The sequence below is a fragment of the Phaenicophaeus curvirostris genome, chromosome 4 (genome assembly GCF_032191515.1).
Source record: "Phaenicophaeus curvirostris isolate KB17595 chromosome 4, BPBGC_Pcur_1.0, whole genome shotgun sequence".
NCBI lineage: Eukaryota > Metazoa > Chordata > Aves > Cuculiformes > Cuculidae > Phaenicophaeus > Phaenicophaeus curvirostris.
The window spans coordinates 58,493,321-58,514,022 of record NC_091395.1 but is presented as its reverse complement, the minus strand read 5'-3'; the positions used below and the strand labels follow the sequence as shown (position 1 = coordinate 58,514,022).

Sequence of the window (20,702 nt, the reverse complement as noted above, 5' to 3'; positions counted from 1 at the left end):
TGGTTAATGTTGCAGTTAGATTGCATTAAGATTTCTTTTTTTTTATTTCATGACCTGTTTTTGGAGTATAGCTCTGCTGCAGAGTTGTCTGTATGTATTAGGATTGAAAATTGATGATACTTCAGTAGCTGAATTGTTTTTCAAAATAATAAGGGCAGTTTTGTTTCTGGACTGTTCTGTAAGAACTGACTTGCACAGGAAAAAAAGTGCTTGAAATTAAAAAGTTGTACTGAAGAATGTTATACCCAAATACTGCATTGGATTTTCATAGGCAGCTTGCAGTTCTTATGGGTTCTCAAACTTTGAGATAAAGCATATGGTTTTTCTGCAGTCTGTGAAAGCTGAATGTAAAAACATTTCTTTTTCTGTGAACACTGTATACTTAAGTCTAAATTATGGTACATAGGTTTATGCCATGTTGGAATGGAATAGTAGGGATTTACTGCAGTAACCTGGGGGAAGGCAGTCAGGGTACATGACCAGTTTCTTGTTTACAACACATGGCACACTCCTGCTACGAGGAATGTTTTGATCAAAATTGCTCGTATGTACAATATGACTGAACGTGGTTTGCGCAGCGGCAGAAATGGATATAATGAGAAAGTACAGAGAAACATTACACAAGTAACCAAAATTGACGTATTAAGTATTCAAACTATTTTTAAAATGAAGCAGCTAATTTATGGCTGGGATAATAGGGTAGTATTTGGGGCGTTTGTGGAGTGTTTTTGGTTTTGCTTGTGAATGCTTTTAGGGAGACTGATGACAAAAGCTGTGGAAATGTTGTTGTATTGGAGAAGCATATTTTGAGTGTAAAACACTGTTTTAAATAAATACTGATGCTACAGAAATACCTATGGGCCTCAATTGCTTTGAAAATTGCTGTGCTAGGACAAATACAACCACATGACGAAGAATTTTTATTCCACGAAACTTAATTTTGTGTAATTTTAAAATGACAAAATATGTAGTGGTGTCTTTTCTGTAGCCTGGGACAACCTGATCTTTAAAATACCAGAAAATAATGCAAGAAGATGTTGCCCAAAACCCTTTCAAAGATTCCTATTCCAGCAAACGAGTGAACAAAATTTCAAAAGGGTAGATAAAAGTGATAAATGGTAGATAGAGGCTTGAGTACTTGACTAGCAGTGCACACCTCTATGATAGCAGTATAAAAGATAGCATTTGGACGATTTTTCGAACAGATTGATAAGCCTTGAAGAAGACAAAAATAACGGAATGGCCTTTTCATTGGTATGGTGTTTTCCATAGGCACTGTTAAGTAGAAAATTGTTTTAGTAACACTTTTGTAAGTATCAGACTAAGCTATGTGTCTGAATTAGTCATCCCAAAGTTCTGTGGTTAAGAGGTGTTTCCTGACCCAGAATACTTAATGATTTATGGGTAAGGGAAAATGCATCAGATCTGTGATGACACACAGCTTGGCATCGGTGTGGTGAATTTTAGCATAGTGGTCTAGGTGTGCCAGCCATCTGGTTGTTTTGTTTGTTTGTTTTTTTAATGAGAACCATGGAAAAACTTGTGGGAGGTTTTGGAAAGAAAGTGGTGCTGTTTTGTGGAGCTGTCCCAAGCATGAGGCCAACAGAAGAGAAGTTCAGAGATTAAAATGCAAATTTCTCGAAACTTTAACCTCATCTACATCCTGATTAGTAATTTTAGGATGAGGATGTTGGCCAGTAAGGGTCTTGAAGCAGAGTGAAGCAGATGCCACTCAAGAGATGGCAGCAGGGTGGAGGGGACAACGCGGACTTGTGTGATCTGACCTTAGGCTAAAAAAAAGCTATCTGGCAAGAAAGGTTCTGAATAAACACAACAGGGTCAACTTTGGATTTTGAAAGATGAAGAAGGATGCTTCACTAATTCTGATATGAACTGCTGTTGTTGCAGGATAAAATTTAAGTTAAAAAATGCATATGTTAACAATGTGCTGGGCATTGCCAGGTTCTCAAAACCAGGTTATTCCTAGGACCCATAAAGAGCCATGGTTTGAGGGCTGGTGCTTAGTTAAGAGTCCTGAAAATGAATGGCTTGCAGTGATGGAAAGGAGACTGAAGCAGTGATAGAAGGAATAAGACCCACGTTTTGTGTCTGCTGAGACTGAGCATGTAGTGAGACATCTGTGTTGAGACAGAAAGAGAGAATAAATGCCAGCTGAGATATTAGCCTGGACAAACACAGCAGATACGAAGTAGAAACTGTGTTTCTGTTTAATAGCAGAGCGTGTTCATAGCTGAATTTGAATCGTGGCCCTGGGTAAAGTGAAGGAGGGAGTGGAAAAGGGTGCAAGACAGAACTTATTAAATGATTAATTGAGGAATACAGGTGAATGAGGAGGCTCCTTCAGGAGGATGAATTGGAAGACGAATTAGAATGATAACGGATGAATCATGAAAGCAACGAAACCAGGGAGAATATTTCCGGAAAAGAAGCATTGCTGGTGGTCATGGGTAATGACAGGTCCAGAAGATAAGAATTGCATATTGATTCTGAGCCTCATCATAGAGTTAGGCTGCAAGAGATGTTAGTAAGAATGGTTTCAGTGAAGCTCAAGGAGAGGTAACAGAATTACATGGATGATAGGAGTAGAATTCAAGGATGGGATCTTCGGGCTACAGTTTCTTCTGTCACTGGAGATTTAAACAGAGTGCTTATTAAGATTTGGGTAATAGCGTAACTACAGCTATTGTGTTGTGTATGTGCACATGTTGAGTGTTAAAGGTTGGGAAAAAACTCCTTTACAATCAAATGAGTAGATGGTTTTGTGTGACTGACATTTAAATCATTATCAAGGAGCATGTCTGTGTCTTAAGTCTAGCTATTGGGAAGTCTTTGTGAACACTAACTGATTCTTGAAGAAGCCTTCCGAGATGCTTGTGAGTTTTCTTTTAACCTGTTGTAGTTTCAGTGAGAGCAATTTTAGGAAGTTAAACTCTTAATTTGCATATTATTTTGTTTCATTGTTTATTCACTGTATTAAATAGCTTTTATTAATTCGTGACTTACTTTGATTGATATAAAACACAAACTTTGAAAATAATTTTTAATGCTTGATTTCTCCAGAAATAATCTGTAGACTGTTCTATTGGGCATAATATATGTGTGCATTTTTTACTGCTAGTTAAAAAGCAATGTCATTTGTCGATAACTCTTTGCAGAGATAACACCTTTGAGTATGCTGTTCTGCATTACGAATTGCATAAAAGATCAGGGCTTTGTGAATGAGAGAGAGTTTCTTTCCTCTGACTTTCTAATATCTGCGTTGCAGTAATAATTTATCCTGGGATTATTTTTTATTATTTGTACCTTAAGCAATTTGTATATTTAAAAAAGAATGTGAAAAAAAGCTGAAATAGCCTATTGCTACTTAAAAAGACTTAGTGAAAGACCCATTGTGCCTTCACAGGTAAAGACTTTGAAAAAAAGAAAAAAAGTTTTATAGTTAGTAGCTCAATTTTTGTGAAGATTACATTAAGGTGAGACATGGACCTATGTTGGTTTTTTTTTTTTTATAAAATGGAAGAGAAAGGTCTTAATTTTAGATTTGTAAAATACATTTTTAATACAGACAAGTATTTTGTCTTATGCAATACATTCGAATCCATTGGGAATGAAGAACATACTTCATGCAAAATATTAGTCTCATATTCAAGGAGCAAAACACATCAGCAGAATTTTAAAATTTTGGGATGTCTTTTGTATGTGTGTAACACTTGCCACCCAAAATTCTTTAGATGTTAATTGCAAGCATATTATTAACTGACCTATATGGCTCTGCAATGTGCTGAATCACTGCCTTCCAAGAGCATTTCACAGGGAAGACATACTTTTAAGTGGATTTTAAAAAAAATTGTTATTGCAGTATTTTAAAAAAAATTATCAATTGTAGTGTCTGCTTGCTTTTAAAGAGTTGATTTTTTTCCTGTGTATTTAGGTGAAGAAGGGAAAAAGGTATGTGTAAATAGTTGTATTGTCAAATGAAATCTGAATTCTGTTGACAAAACTGGATATGCCTTTTAAGTGTATAGTATTTCAAGGCAAGGTGGTAATTATAGGTGTAAAATTTGTATTTTTAATCTTACTGAACATCATTATTTATATGTGGAAATGCTTACAATGTTCTAATATTGTACACTTTTCATACTTTTCCTAAACATAATTGCAATAATTAATAAATAAGATTATATGAGGAAAGGAAATAATATGGAATTATGGGCATCGCCCTCTAAAAAAAGAAAGCTCAGAAAATGAAACAGCTGATAAATTTCTTTGAAGAGAGGATTATTAATAGAAAGTAGCAATTTCCATATCATTATAGTCTTACTAAGTCTTGGAAAAGCAAGAGCTAAACTTGGAATTTGACATTATCTCCTTTCCTGGGGTTCTACTTATGTTGAGGTGCTCTTTACTCGTAATTCTTTCATGTGTGTGTATTTTGTGTTTTTTTCAAAAAAAATAGTTAAATACCCTTGGCAACTTAAACTCTTTCATTGCCTGTTTGTGTGAAGTCAGAGGCCACTTTTCAGAGCCTATGTATGCTACTTAAAATTTCATTTTTTGAAAAATACCTAATACTACTGGAATCTATCTAGCCAGATAGTGATATACGGCTGTGTATCTTCATGCTCTTTTGCTTGTAAATGCATTGAGTATGTATTTGCGGGATAAACATTTTTATCAAGAAAAGAAAGAAGGTAGGGATTTCAGTGTGTACAGTGAGAGACATCTCTTGATGAAGGTTCCATTTCTACATCCTTACAATAGAGGCTGTAACTGTGCAAGGCTAAACCCTATTTTTGTGTTCCACTTAATATTTTTTTTGTCATTTCTGAAGAGCTTGATGGATCTATAACATTTTACTGTAAGATAAAATCATTGTCTTATGTTTTGTTAATTAATTGGATTATTTGATGGATGATGTGCTACTGGGGCACAATTTATTCTCTGTAAAGCAATCTGAACATTTCAGTCAACACCATGTTCTTTCAATAAGTTTGAGGCTCTTTTTGGAACTTGTCTATGTAGATGAGTCTTGAAAACATTCTTTTTGAATTTGAGTGTATGTTTTTGTAATTATTAAATGAAGATGTTTTCATTGCTTCACTTAGAAAGCATAAAGATGTTACGTGGTTGTGTTAAGATTTAACTTTTTCCCATTTGTTTGTTATTCAGGAGCAAGAACTGTCTCATTTCCATTGTGATTGCATGACTGACTTGTGTAAAGTGTCATTTAATCAGTATATTCCAAATAGGCAACAAGCTGTATTGGCAAGTGATCACTGCTCTGTGTGAGATTACACCTGTTACTTAATTTACTTTTTCTGCCTCTGGCAGGTGAGATTCAAGGATATATATTGCAGTGGATCCTAGTCAGTCTTTTGTTAATCTAATTATGTATAGTTGTTTGAGTAGCGGAACAAACATTTATCATTTTCCCTTTCAGTGTGGACAAATGTAGACTTTTTTCTGTATGTGCCAGAAAGTCTTTCTGCTGGTATTCCTGAAAACATTTCTTGGTCTGTAGAACATTCATATGCCTGTTATTTTTTTTCAAGACCATACTTGTGGCACATTTCCAGTGTGTGGTGCTTTGGGAGAGTACCAGGAAACTTGGTATCAGAATGAAACTTGATCAAGCGGCCATGAAAGTCAGAATTTTCAAAGCCTGAGAGAGAGAGAATGGAATTTTGTAAAATGCTGGTCCCTATATTTTGCCAGGCCGTAGAAATACTGCATAGTAAAAAAAAATACTCTCTAGGCAATAGCCCACTTTTCTTTTCCTGGCAGGTCTTACTTTAACTCTGTCATTTAATTTTGTCAGGGAGCAGTGGCAGAGCATCTTGCAGGTAGTGTTTCTTTTGCAAGGTGTGGATTAGTAACTGCCAGTGTAGAAATTAAAGTTAAACTTGTTTGCTCAGCAGAAGAATTTCTGGAACTAAGCTTTTATCAATTCTTGATACAGTGTCAGGGGGTCTCTGATAACAGGTTACTGCCTTCACCAGTGCTCTTATGTAAAAGGAATTTCAAAACGAAGGTCTAGAGAATCAGAGGTGCTTGCACTCACTCTGAATTTTTGCCATTGGGGAAGGGTTCTAAGGCCTGGCATAATAGAGTAAATAATAATTAAACTTTGTTATTTTGTTGTTTTGTTCCAGTCATCTGCGTAAAAGCCCTTCATGTCCTGAACATGAAAAAACAAGCACAAAAAAGCCTGTTGACTTGCCAGGGTCAAACACACAGTCCATGGAGAAATGGAAATAGAATTACAGTCTACTGATTCAGTTGTGATTGCCCTGTGTGGTTATGGGGTTATTAGCTGTTCAGTTTGCTGGGTTTTGACAGATGGCATCATATCTTCTTTCCCTGCTTTGGCTGTGAAAGATGGTCAGAAGATATTAGACTTTCTTAGGTTTTCAATCTGCGTAACAGAAAGGTATGGGAAGGAAGGCTGAAAGTGACTGTGTTCATAATTAATGTGTTTTGATAACAGTGAGGAATATTAAAAGAGACACTAGAAAGATGTTACTTTTACATAATTGAGGCACAAAACCAATAGATAGGGGATGACTAGTGGATAACTGTGTCGTGAAGAGAAAAGAAGTGATGCTGCTTTGTGCTGTAGCCATGTCTTTGTACTACTGAATAAATTATTCTGTATGGTTATTTATTTTTAAAATTCAAAATATTTTACCACTGTGCAAATCAACCAGTCAGCTCTGGCTTCAGTAGTGAGTGTAAGAATTGAGAAAAGAAAAAGCTTTATCAGAAGACTGGTGTTATTCTGCATGTGTGTTTCTTTTCAGTCTCTTAGTTTTGTAGTAGAGGCACAGTGATGACTAGTAAAATCCTTAATAATGTAATATCTTCCAGAAGTTAGGGGGATATAGCAAAGCTATTTTGGACATGTCTTTTCTGTCCAAGTGTTTTTCTGGCCAAATTTTTTTCTTCTGCTTTTCAGCACTTTGCCAGCACTGAGTCCTGGAGTGTTGTTTTTGGTTTGGGTTGGTTTTCTTTTCTTTGACTTTTGCATTCCAGTTTGTTTTTTTAGTATTGTTGATTGTTCTTAGGTTTTGGGTTTTTTTTTTTTTGTTTTCATATGCATTACAAATCTCTCATTAATAAGTTATGCAGAGCAATTAATCAAAGTAAGTATTTGGGGTCCAGCTTCCTATTTGGAAGAGGCTTGCAGCATGGTTGATACATTCTGGCGAAGACTTTCAGTTAGCGCAGATGGAATTAACTTTGAATCTTAATTGTGATGTAAAAGTTTGAGATGTCTTTGCACAAGTACTAAATTTGCAAGGAAGGCTTCCAATACTAATTGTTTAGCTGCTGACTATGAAGGTGAATGTGCCTCTTAATTTGTCTGTGAGAGTGATAGAAATACGTATTCAGTAAAGAGAGAAAATAGGGAGTTCGCTGGATCTGAAGTAATTTTTTGCTGTAAAGGAAATCAGAAACAGGACATTTGGGGCATAAATCATATTCTGATATCTATTTTAATTAATAATACAGATGTTGACTGTGTTCATGTTCAGGTTTGATAATACAGTAAATAAGATCTGTGTTTGCAGTGCTCATGTTTAGATAGCAGCACTCTGAAAATACTAGGAACTATGTCAAAACAAACACGAGAAATACGCTAAAACAAACGTCAGAACTTTTTGCACTTTCATTTGCAATGGGCAAAATGCTTGTATTTCATGATAGCCAACATGCAAACCAAAGGAGTCGTTATGAAACAGTGCTTGAAAAAGGCCTTGTTGAGAAGTTTTACTCATAATTAGTTTGTTGAAATGATAAATCATACTTCAGATGGTAGCAAAGGATAAGTAGACACAGCTCTTGCAGTCATTTGCAAGTATTAAAGGCTCCTAGAAAGTATAGGACAGCTCTTATTGGATCCCTTGAGCTTTAAGGATTATTGTTCTTTTTGACTAGCTTCTGCACCTATATGTAGCTTTTGAGACACTAGTAAATAAGAGATGAGCTCAGAAGATATGCTGAAGGTACCTGTCAAGGAAGTTTGAAGTCGGTCCTTCTGTGAGAGTTCCCTGAATCTAGGCTGGATTTCTATATGGAAATAAAATACTTAAGAAAGAACACTAGGCATATCCAGTGGTTTTCCAGTGTATCATCCAGGTAGTTTTTCTGGGCAAAATCTTTTTTTTTTTTTTTATATATATATATATTGTTCAACACCTAGCAAGTAAATAGAAAAATTGAATGGACTCTTATTAGCTGTTACATCTCATTGCTGTATGGCACTTAAAGTTAGCAGTAGACTGGTTAGACTTGTCTGTTTACATAGTCGTGAAAGTCATATTGCATCAGTTCAAATTTGAAAGTTTATTTTTTTTGGTTAGAACAGTTCTTTAAAGCCCCAAAAAGCAACAGACCTGTGTTTGCCAGAATTATTAGGCAGTGATGAGTATTACATCTGTAGAGATAAGAGACTTCTTCACTTACAGGAAGTTTTTGTCTGTGCTTCTTGTGCATAGGATTCAAATTGTGGATGTTGTTGTTTAAGGTACCTAACATCAATTTCACTGCCACTTTTGATACTCTGTATTCAGTGTTCTCCTACCTGATGTCCTGATTTTAGGCAATTTCCTTCAGTAATGATATTACTTTGTTTTTCTTTTAAGATGGAAGGTGCTATTCTACTGGTGTCCGAATTGCTTTCCTATCTAATATTTTCTCCGTTTTGTTTTGACGTTATTTGAAAGATGTATAGAGGCACTGCTTGATGTTCTTTTCCTCTGTTTCTAATTTAGATCCAGTCAATTCTGCTTCCTTTTGTTATATATACAGCATATTGAAATAATGTTGGGGGGTTTTAGTGTGCTTAGTTGCTTTCAGTCTTCTTGCCTGCTGAATTGTGTGACCAGCCCTCAATTAGCTTTACTTCTACATCTCTTGGGGTGTTGGTGGTGTTGTTTTTATGGAGCAGTACACCAGAATACTTTCTCTCCTTTTTTTTATTTTTACTCTGAGGTTCCTGTGTCTGTTGTATTCCCTTTGTTCCTGGGCAGTCTGTGTTCACTTACCTTTGTCCAAAGCACTTCCCGACAGTGTTCCTTCTTACTCTGGATCAGTAATGTTCCTCTCTCCCGTCCCTCATGTTCCCCCCAGTTTTTGCTGTCACTATCCTTGTAAGGCTTGTGGTGTGCTTAGAGCATCACCACTGTTATCTACAGGGAAGTCACTGTTACCACTCAATCCTTGTGGTAATCTAACAAGTGTATGTTTTAAGTCAAGTCCAAACCCTATTAATTGCTTTTTGGAACTTAGAGCTTGGCCATATACATGTCTTCGAGACCACTGATGTGCTGCTTGTCTCCCAGCTGAAGAACTGATGAGGACTGGAAAGAAAATAGTCTAAAGAAGTCAAGAACCCAAATATTTTGTGTAACAGAAGACAGAACATTGATTCAGAGAGATGAAGGAAATTAAGTTATATGGAGAAAGCCAAGGGAAGATCCCGAGTGTTAATGTTGTGAAGGCAGGAAACATATTCTGGGAGGAGTAGGAAAAAGACATAGTAGAAGATCGTTTTATTTTGGAGGGCTTTTGTTATTTCCTTTCATTACCCTTCTCTTTTGACTTGTCTCAGTCCTCTTCATCATCTTAGAATTGTATGGAAGCTATTATTATTTTGTTACCCTTTTGCTCCTCCAAGAGGGATGGATAAAATAGAACTTTGAATGAATTCAGAGGCTTGCAATCTGTTGCTAGTGGCTTTGTAGCGAGTACATTAACAGCTGCAAAGAAATAGGACACTTTGTTCTTACTGGTGTGGTTCATTTCCAAAGCAACCGAACTGGGAAAAAAAATTGGTTTTTAGGTGATGAAAGCAAACAAAGGGAAGCTGAGACCAGATTTTGAAAGCTATATTCTGTAAATAAGCATTGCCCAAAAAGGTGGAGGAGTGTGTATGCAGATAAAAAAAAAAGTTATTTGTTATACAATTTGAATTTATGTTAATACAGAAAGTTTCTCGTAATATAAGATGGGTTAAAAGACTGTGTGCCACTTTCTGCATAAAAGTAACTTTTTTTTGCCTTGTTCAGTGATTGGATAACAAACATTAGATGTGCTTTTTTTTTCATAACCTTAGAGAAATAGTGTTCATACTGAGGTGTTTAGTATAGGTTAAAAACTACCTGTTTCATTGAAGTAGTTCTTGCCTACATTTATTGTTCTCATGAAAGAAGGAATCCTTTGTAGTCTGTAATTTTATGATACACCTGGCAGGAATAGTCTGCTATTGTTGCATCACAATAAATACATATTTGAAAAGTTAAGTTCAAGATGTTACTGAAGTGAATTTATAACACTTGCACCTTTTTCTTTCAGTATTGAGCCTCTGCTGACTCTTGGTGATTAAACAGCTCGTGTAGCCCTTTGGCTAAAGCACTTCTCTCCCCTTCATTTTGCACCAAAATTTAAATAGCCAGAGGTGTGTCCTTTGAGTATCAGAATTGAATAATAGTTCCTGCCACTGAGGCTCAATGTATGCAGCTTTTCTGCTTGAGTAAAAGGAACCTTCAAACGTTGGGTCTTGCAACACTGAACTGTAGTTGGAGAAACAGGAAACAAACACTTAAGCTTTGTCCCAGATCTTCATTGCTCCTTCTGTCTGTGGCCTCTTCCTTTTTTCATCTGCTTTCTTTATTTCTGTCTTGGAAGCTGAAAGTGACTTCATGCTGTTCTCTCCTAAGAGTTGAGTCACTTATCAGCTTGTCCTTTGCCAAGTAATTTCTAATGGAATCCACTATTTTCTTCTGCCTGAGATTGTTTATTGCATTGTCCACTTGCTTTTGCCTTTCTGTCTCAGTCTTCTTGATTCGTTATTCTGACTGTTTTCTACATTTAATTGTAGCTGTTAGAGGCATCTTCTTGAGGACTAGGTTCGAAGTGCCCTGGCTCTTGGCACTGTATAGTTCCTGTAAGTAGCTTGTATTTATCTATAACTCTTACTGCTTGCAAACCTTTATCTGCTGGGTGCCACGCAGGTTTGGGGAGCCCTTTTAACAGGGGCTCCAGTATGCCTGAAAGAATTGCAGAATGACCTGAGAGGGAAGGGACCCACGAGGATTGAGTCCAACTCCTATCCCAGCATAGGACAACCCCAAAATTTAGGCCATATGTCTGAGTGCATTGTCCAAATGCTTCTTGAATATTGTTAGGATTGACACCATGACTGCTTCCCTTCAATTTCCTTTGAGAATTGCTCAGCTCACCAATTTGTCTAGATCCCTCTGCAGGACCTGTTTGCCCTCAAGAGTGTCAGCAGCTCCCTCTTGTTTCGTGTCATCAGTGAACTTGGTTCAGAAACCTTCAAGTCCTGCATCCAGGTCATTTATGAAGATTAATTAAAGAGTACTGGTCCTAGGATGGATCCTTGTGGAACCCTGCTAGTGACTGGCTGCCAGCCCAATGTAACCCTATTCACTGTGACCCTTTGAGCCCAACTCATCAGCCAGTTGTTCACCCACTGCATTATGTGTTTATCCAGCTGGATGCTGGACATTTTGTTTAGGAGGGAGGGTACTGTGAGAGACAGTGTCAAAGGCCTTGCTGAAATCTGGAAAGATTACGTCAACTGGTTTTCCTTGGTCAACTAGGTAGGTAACCTTGTCACCCTTTATAAACCTGTACTGACTGGGAAAGACTTTGTTGTCTTTCAGGTGTTTTTCAGTAGCTCCTAGAATAATCTTCTCCATAATCTTACCAGGCACTGAAGTGAGATTAATAGGCCTGTAGTTACTGGGGTCGTCCCTGCTGCCCTTCTTGAAGACTGGGACAACATTTGCCAGCTTCCAGTCTACTAATGCCTCTCCAGATTGCCAAGCACATTAAAAAAAAAATCATTGAGAGAAGTCTCGCTATGAAAGGATGGACTCTCTTGGGTTTTGTTACAAAACGGAGCTCTTGGGACCTCTATGTATACTCCTCGTGTATTGTGAAGAGTGGTGCCTTGATGGTGAGTTTGTTCCAAGGTGTGCTGACGTGTCCAACCAGATCCTGTAACTATTAAAAACAGCATAGTTGAGCAGCTGTTAGGTACCTGTCATGACATTGTATAATTAAGGAAGATCCACTTCCTAAAGGATATTGTGCTTTGTAGTTGCCAGTCTCTGGGGAAAACTGGAAAATCGTTTCCTTGGGGAGAAAAAAATGAAATAAACCAAACCAAACAAAGAAAAAAAAACCACAACCCCCACCCCCTCAAAAATCTCAGCTGGATCTGAAGCTTCCCTGCTCCCCCCACCCCCAAAAAACAATCTGATTTTATTCTCAAAAGTTAGAAACATCTGGTAGCAGGACTGAAGCAAAACTTCTTGGGAACCTCGATTGTGGAAGCTCTGTTTTCTTGTTCAAATTAGCTTTCTGAAAAGCAAATACATGACTTATGACTAGTAGAGATTCATTATACTTTGTGTTACTCTTTGTAGTTAATTTTATTAATAAACATTCATCTTCTCATACTGCTCTGACAGCTGGCTTTCTGTGCATGCCTTCAGGCAGCTGCGGCATTCTGTTGCAGTGCTCAGGTCAGCGGTGAGCGACTGTGGCTTCTGAGACATGTGGTTTGCAAGCTTTTCAAGTGTCACTTCAGTATGAAACTGGCTGTGCTGACGTGTTAAAACTGAATTTTAATTCTGGGGTGGGGTGACCCTTTGAGGCTGATCATACTGATAATGCAAAGTTGCCTTGGGATTCCCTTGCATATCTAATGTAGACTTGTTCTTTAGAAGATCTCTCTGTTGGTCTCTGGTTTGCCCCACTGGTCTCCGAAACGCATAGTATGTCTCCTTTATTCTCTGCAGTATGCTTGGACTGTGTGAGGTTAAGTTATTAATAAAAACTGTAGTCTTTCCTGACATCAACATCGGGCTCAGAAGTCCCCTGAACAGAAAATAGTCATAGACAAGAGAATGTTCAGGGGAAGTACCATTTAATCTACTCTGGTTCAAACTCTTCTTTGTCTGTTTGTTAGTCTTGCTGTTGGAGATGGACAAATGGTTGCTGGAGCCTTGGTATCAATAAGATTAAATCCTGTATCCACTAGCAGTGGGAGCAGAAGGCTCTACACCTCTGAGTGGATGGTGTTAACACTGCCCTTTGTCATTGCCTCACTCACTTTGCAGTAGTGGAAGGAAGTGGAGGGAAATGAACAGGAGTTAGGGGCTGGGGAAGAAAATGAACTTTCCAAATGTGAGGGTGGATGATGATGTGTATGTATGTGTAGAAGCACAAAAATCTGTCATCTCTTGATTCTGTTGAATTTTCTAGTACTGCAAAGACTTTGAAGAAGTTTTGGAGGTGGGAAAATTAGATTTTTCCTTCTTAGTGTTGAATTTCTTGTCTGATTCTTTACAGGTTTTTTTGAGGTTTTTTTGGTTAATGTGTGGAAACATTGAAGACTATGGCTTTTCTGTTTTACATATGTTCTTCTGTTTGGCTATAGGGAAGTTGGTCTTTCTCCCTCCAAGGGAATTTCCTGTGTATATGGAAAAAATACAAAACAGAAGTGAAAAATACCTTGGGCTTCCAAACCTGCTGCTCACATTTCACTTCTCCCACTACTATTCTTGTCATAAAAACAGTCCAGGAGCTCTTCCTCTGTCCACATAGCAATACCATCTATTTGAAGAGCTAGATGCCATCATAGCTAATATGGTAGGTAACTTGGCGCACAATTATTCCAACAACCCGTGTACCACTGGGGAAATTAGGAAAAAAAAAAAAAGAAGAATTTAAGTTACACTGTGACATACTTCTCTGGTGTTTATCTTCAAATTTTCAGAATGTTTTATTAGGCTTTCTTCATGCTAATAAATGTAACATAATTTGGTACCTGTTCCAAGAGGTTTATAGTCATAAATAAATTCAGTACGCAATTCATGTGTTTTTTTGTTTAAAAATCTACTTAAGGCAGGGGCCCTAAAATTTTGTGCAACTCAACAGCTAAGTTGCATTTAATTTTTTTTGTTGTCATTAGAAATTCTGCAATCTCTCTGCTTTCAGTCTGACTGTAGAGCAAACAGTTGGTTTCTGTATTTCTTATGCCTGGGTGACAGCATGTAGATAACAAACTGAAAAGAATTATATGATGAAATGCTGGTATTATGTTCTACATGCATGAATGCTCTTTTGACAGTATGTAAAGTTTCCCATAACTATATAAGATAATTTAAGCACTTTAAAATTGGTATTCAGAGTTTTCTTCATTTGTTCAGACTACATTTTGCATATGCTGTTGTCAAGTACAGGATTTTTTGGTCTCCAGGTTGTTCTATAAAAGCAGGGCTAGAGAACTTGTTTCCTATACGTTTGTGCTCTGTAGAGTGAGGACAGTTTGCAGGACAATATTATGAGCTTCTTCATCCCTGATGGGCAAAGTGTAGCTGCAGCATAGCTAAGGCATATGCTATCCAAATGGCATTGGTGAAGTGACTAGCTGTGAAACGGTATGTAATTTCCAAGTTCCGCTTGTCTTTTTCAATGACATCAGTGTTTTGGAAATGTCTGTCCAGCCTCCACTTTTCATAAAAAACTGATAGCAACTTAATTGTCTTTACTAATGCTTTTCTTCTTTTTAAACTTAGTTAGAACTTATTTATGTGTTCCAAAGTTATTTTGAGGATGGCTAGTGAGTGTTACAGCGTAAGCTACATTTTTTAGTACACTGGGAAACTAAAGCAATGAAGGAGTATTAGTTTTTAATAGAATACTGAGCCTGCTCTGTGGACATGTTAGCATGTCAATATTTTCCAGAATGCATTAATGCCTTGGAAGAAAAAACAGCATTTCTCTAAAATACTGAATTCTAAACCATAACGTCTAATAAAGGCCATCTCTCTGTTTTTCTGAGGACGAGACTTTTTTCTTCATTTATCTTGGCTCCTCCGGCATCTGCATGTTTTAATTCAGGAGTTCAGTGTATCTGATTTCTGAACCTTAATGATTACATTTGTCCATGATCTTTTGTTGGAGAGCTCAGTCTGCCCTGTTTGAAGCAGCAGTGGGCAGGAATTACGGAAACGAAGTATCCCTGTTGATTAGTGTGTTCCATGTACTGCACACTTGGCAGCCCTACGTAGGCAATAATTTTTAAACCAGTCAAGATACGAGCAAGACCGCCGTAATTGCTGACTATAACGCCTTCTTCAATTTTGTTGTTTAGTACTTCAAAACAGTTTTGACGGCTTACTTTCCCTTCTGGCCGGAATGTATTTGAAAGAATGAGGCAATGTTTTGAAAAGAGGTTGGGTTGAGAGCTCAGCAGTCAGGAGCCTTTGCTGCACTGCTTAGGCACGCTTATCATGCAGTAAAATCCTTACACAAAAGTTTGTGCCAGCACAGACTTCATTCTGGGAAACTGGTGTTGTAGCAGTCAAAGGTTCAAGACCATGCAGTTGAGTGCTGTTGGGTAAAACTTCCTTTTAAAATACTAGTTCCTTAAACACTTTGAATAGGTAGGTCAAGTAAAATGTTTCAAGCATTCTTCTTTTCACCTCATTAAGATGCAGGGAGAAGTTTTACCAGTAATTTGCATCTGTGTGGAGTTTAAACTTGACAAACCTGAAAAGCAAGCCTACTTGAATTAAGTATGATTCACACAATTTCCATTTAAAAAAATGGACAATAATAACCTCTTTGCATTTGTGGTCTGCATTTCTTTTTCTTCTGAAAAATGCCCCCCAAAAGCTATTCGGGCACAATAGGAGCGTGTGTAATTACGTAAGAGAACTGTAATATTGTTATACCAGTAGAAAGGATAATAAAGTGTTAGGCTACTGACATCCCAGGCATAATCTAATCTTTTCATATGGTGGTTATTAATGGACTGTGATAAGAAGGAGAAGTAGTGTATTTTTGGACTGTCTGTTTAGTTATCTTGTTCAGGGATCATTGATCTATTTACCACAACAGTTATTAAAAGTATTGCACTGTTTGATGATGGGCATTGTGGAGATTATATTTCTACAGAAATTTGTTTCTAAATACTTGAGTTTTGCAACTAAAGCCAGCAGTAATTGAAAGGAATTTCTAGCTTATATAATTTAAACAGAAATATACTTATTATACATACCCTATTTTCCTCTTTCAACAGTCAGGCATTTGTTAAATGGGAATCTGAATTTCTTTCCTATCTGGGAATGCTTTTAATTATTGCAGGGGTTGTAACTGAAATATCAATTATTCTCCTAGAAACATAGAAGGAATTTACCTATAAATCAATTCCACAACAACAACAAAATATGCAAAGCTTTTAAATCTTTTAACATTTATGTTTTTATTAAAACACAGATTTGTAAACTGCAGAGGGGATATTCCCTAATTGTGCTGTCTAGTTGTGTGACTTTAAAGGTTTAAGAATGATTTGTTTATATAAAATGCTCCCCAGCTGGAGACCGTTAGCACAACAACAGTGAAAAAGATTGATGATTGAAGAGTAGCCTCCAAATGATTGAGCTGTCCTTAGAAAGTTGAAAAAGAGCCTTCTAATTCTCCCTGTTTTCTGGGATGGTGGCTTATTGCTGCTGTTTCTATGTTCATTGGATGACGTGTTCATAAGCTTAATTACAAAACAATGTACTTGAGATTGATTAATTCTAAGGTACTGACAGCTCATTTTGCAACTGTGCCAGTTAAATGTTAGCGTAACCATATAATCCCTGGATGATGCAAGAAGAAAACATCTGAAATCTAGGAAAACCTGTAATTTTGTAAAACAAGTTGTTGCTAGATATGGCTTTGTTAAAAAGTATCTGTATGCACATGTTGTCCTCACTTTCATCTACTGAAGAGATTAATTTTACTTGTGAATGTGGAAATTACTGTTTGTATGGAAACCTGTCTGTGAGCTGATAAACTATCCTCTGCCTACATACTGATGCCAATTGTAAATTGTTTTGTAAGTCTAGCATCAATGGATGAGACAGTTGCATGGAAGTAAACTTTTATAACTCTGGTGGTTTCCTTTTAATGAATATAAGGAGTTGCTTCCATTTTACATTTTGAAGGATTACAGCAGTATGGAAGTTGGAGGAAGAAAGGGAATAAAAGGAGCGGATAACTGGCTGTAATATTGTGTTTCCAAAAAAAAAGGATTAAAGCTGATTCGACTGAGTTGCTGGGAGAAGAAGGTGACAGAGAGTTGTCCCCATTTCCTAAAGCTGTTGTTTAGAAATATAGAAAAATATAGTAAAGTTTTTTTTAAAATGGCTCTTGAAACTTTTGCTTCTATGGGCTAAGCACTATATATACTATTGCTGTCAGAGCTTACAGTTCCTAAAACAAGACCTGTAAAAGGAGTGTATGAATTTGGGCAGGGGGGTGTTATTTAAAATATAAAGTGGGTATAAAGTGAAGCTATGACGCATCAGATACCTAACAGTGTGCTGCTACCAAAGTGGGAGGTCACATTCTCTTCTGAGTATTCGTGTTGATTGCACTGTGGTAGCACTGGCCCACTCTGGGCTTGTGACGGTATATATAAAATTCACTCCCCTTTGTTCCTTTCATCCCTCTATCCAAAAAGATAGGTTTTGGTTTGGGCTACTGATTTCAATTAGTCTATGGAAAGGTCTGACAAGTGTTGCAGTGTAGTGTAAGGGCAGGTCATTGTAGCTAGTTAGCTGTTAAGCCAGCAAGTTAAGCTCCTTGTGATGCCACAGTCCAACTGTGAGTGGCAGCTGCTGGGACACAGACATGTTTGCTTACCCTGACCTAGCAGAGAGGTGGGAAAGGCATTTGAGACAATGGTGACTTAAACTGTCGGAGCAAGACTTGTCAGAGTTGGTCTGCTTAAACCTTAGAGATGTTAGTGTATTTTGCTGTCATTTGGCATTAAGCTCTGCCTGCATTTGAGGTGACAGTCGTATAACTATCCTAAGCTAAACTTTGACCAAGGATGTTAGTCTGCTGGTGAGATCACTTAAATATGCCCAAGACTTGTTTTCTGCAAGTCATTTTTGTTAAACAAAAGAGAACAACTGACTCGAGTTATTAAAAATTAAAATAGTATAATGTATACACCTTTTAAACATTCTACATTACAGAATTCTTGTCTTGCATATAATTCTTTCCCATGAGAGTTATGTGCTTTCTAGAATGTAAGATAAAACAAGCCTAGCTGCTTCTCCTATGCAATCTTTTTCAGCTTCTGTTGAACTTGAATTTGCAGAGGTGACCTAACAGTCTTCTGCAACCAAAACTGCTGGTTTCCCTCTGTCTCCTGCTTCCCAGTATGTTAGTGATGTGATAGATTGATGGGCTGAGTTGGCTCCCTCTGAAGGTCTGAGCTCTGCAAGTGGTGCAGGGGAGGCTGGTTGAGGAGCTTGGAGTAGGACAGTAAGCCCCTTAGAAACAGATTAGTATGTTCTCTTTATTTTTCTGCTGGTAAGAAATAGTCACTATAGTAATGAAGCTCCTTTGTTTATGTGGGTATGGTGTAAGCAAAAGCATGTGGAAGACTGACTAACCTACTGCTTCAACAGAGCAGTGGTTACAAGTGTTGAGCTGACCCTGACCCTGTCAACAACCTGTTATCTTTAAGAAGTGTTTAAAAGAAATACGTATTTGCAGTTACAGTTAGTGAGGTTTGGCTGGCTTTTTGAGTCTTCCTTCTTTGCAAGTTCAGTGTGGTTCTTTACCACTTCCTTGCGAAATCATTCACAATTTCTACTTCTATTATGTATTTTTGGCATTACAGTGAACAGTGGCAATTCAAAGAAAACCATGAACCTTAAGTTTTCGTTCTTTATTCACTTTTAAGTTGCCTTCTGTACAGATGATGAATGCTTATGTTCCGGTTAAGGATGGAAGGTATATTTAAAGAAGAGAAACAGTTCTCTGAACATTGCAGATATTCTGTCACGGAGAGAGCAAAGTTGAACAAATCCTCAAGTAGTGTAGTGTGGTGGAGGGTTCCTATATTGACTGGAAAGTAGTCTGAAAAGTGTCATCTTGCATCTAATTTGTGACTTTTGTCAAATAATCAGACAGTGGAGGCAACAGTCAGGTTTATTAAAGTTGATTTGTCATGCATCTAAAATCCGTCTTTGGGCTAAATCTAATGTGAAGTTACGGGCAGATGGTAACTGTAAAAAACATTGCTTTATTACTCAATGGTTCTGTTCTTAAAATATTTAGAAATCTAATTTCTTAAATGATAGCTGCTAATTTTTAGTGGCTTGCTAGTACTTTAATTACGGCTTAGTAGGGGATGTAGAATCACTTTCTTAGGAAATAAAACTCTAGTTCACTTCTGAAGTATCTAGTTACAGATGATGTGCAAGGTGAGATCCAGGGGAAATCTGCTGTGCTTTTGAACAAGAGTAATCTGAACAATTGTGGACTGAGCAAAGTAATTGTTTTTGGAAGCTGTGAACATGGGACATCACAGGTGGAAGCATGCTTCAGACTGGGTTTTTTTATACTAGCAGTTTACCATTATTTTAGTAGCCAATTTTGTGAACTATGCGTAGTTGTTTTCCTTTTTCGTAACAGTCATTCTTTTCGTTTGAGTGGATGAAGATAAAACTAATGAGCCTTATATTGCACATTCCCTATGCAGTTACAATAGCTGAGCCAAATTATATTGTGTTTTAAGGACTGAGATTCTGTTGGCATGCTGATTTTTCAAGCTGATAACTCTTTCAGTTGCTAAGGTAAGTGTGCGCAAATCTACAGTTTCCACTGAACATTTGAGCCAACGTTATTAGGGATTAAATAAAAAAGAAATAATAGCATGTGAACATAAAGGAATCTTAATAAATGGAGTAATTTTTGATGTTTCTCGCATTCTACCATTTTAATGGCATGCTTTAAGTTGATAATATCTAAGTTCTTAGGTATACTTGAGGTCTTTGGGCTACTATAGCATATTGCAGCATGTACCTACAGCAAAAAGCAAAAGTGAGGAAAGTGCGTCTCCAGGTGTTTAGACCCTTTTTTGTTCTCAAATAGGCTGTCATTACTGACTTTCTTGCCTGAAGTAGTGTGGCAGAGTTATGCAAGTTCTGTCTTGATTAAAATTATGTCTCTTTTGGACTAGACCTTTGATTTTTAGAATCATGTGCAAGTATAGTGATTTACTGGATGAAGTTTCTTTCCAAATGTAGGCAGAACAGTATAAAGAAGTGAATTTGGTTACTTCTGTAAGTTGTTTAAAAATGAGGCTATTTACCAATATGTTGCAAGCTGTATTTAAATTGCTGTTGTGTTTCTGTGTTTTTATGGGAATTGGAATAGAGAGAGGACAATAACGAAAGCAATGTAGGAGGGTCAGAAAAGGGAGAGGGAGTTTCTGCTTGAACCGGTGACTTCCAGTGAGAGGGCGTGACTAAATAAGGCAGAGCTTTTTCGATTGTATTTATGTCAGCATTATTTGATATAATGCCAAAAGTGTATATAGTGCTGTACAGCAGAAGACACGTTTCAAACGCGTAACATGTTCCCTGTGCTGGAGGATTTAAATTCTGTAAATATAGGCCAGAGCAGTACAGGATCATGCAGTACAAAGATGTCATAGTGCATGGTTGGTGGCATTCACTCTGGAGCAGGTGGGTCTTTTTTTTCTTTCTCTCTTGAAGATAGGGAATGTTTTGTGTATCAATCAAAAACATACTGATTTCAGGGGCTGCTGTGCCTCTTTCAAAGAGACA

General features: G+C 37.2%; 1 protein-coding gene across 3 annotated transcripts in view; it reads left to right on the top strand.

Annotated features, from left to right (window-relative positions):
- The window catches only part of RBPJ (recombination signal binding protein for immunoglobulin kappa J region), a 147,144-nt gene that overhangs the window by 93,595 nt on the left and 32,847 nt on the right, over positions 1–20,702 (top strand). Inside the window, exon 1 of one of the 3 annotated variants that reach the window (XM_069856218.1) lies at positions 2,537–2,577. The exons of the other annotated variants lie outside the window; for them this stretch is intronic. Coding sequence (XP_069712319.1) covers positions 2,540–2,577 — 38 coding nt within the window. The 5' untranslated portion in view covers positions 2,537–2,539. Of the gene's footprint in view, positions 1–2,536; positions 2,578–20,702 lie in introns of those variants that run through there. 3 annotated transcript variants of the gene reach the window in all.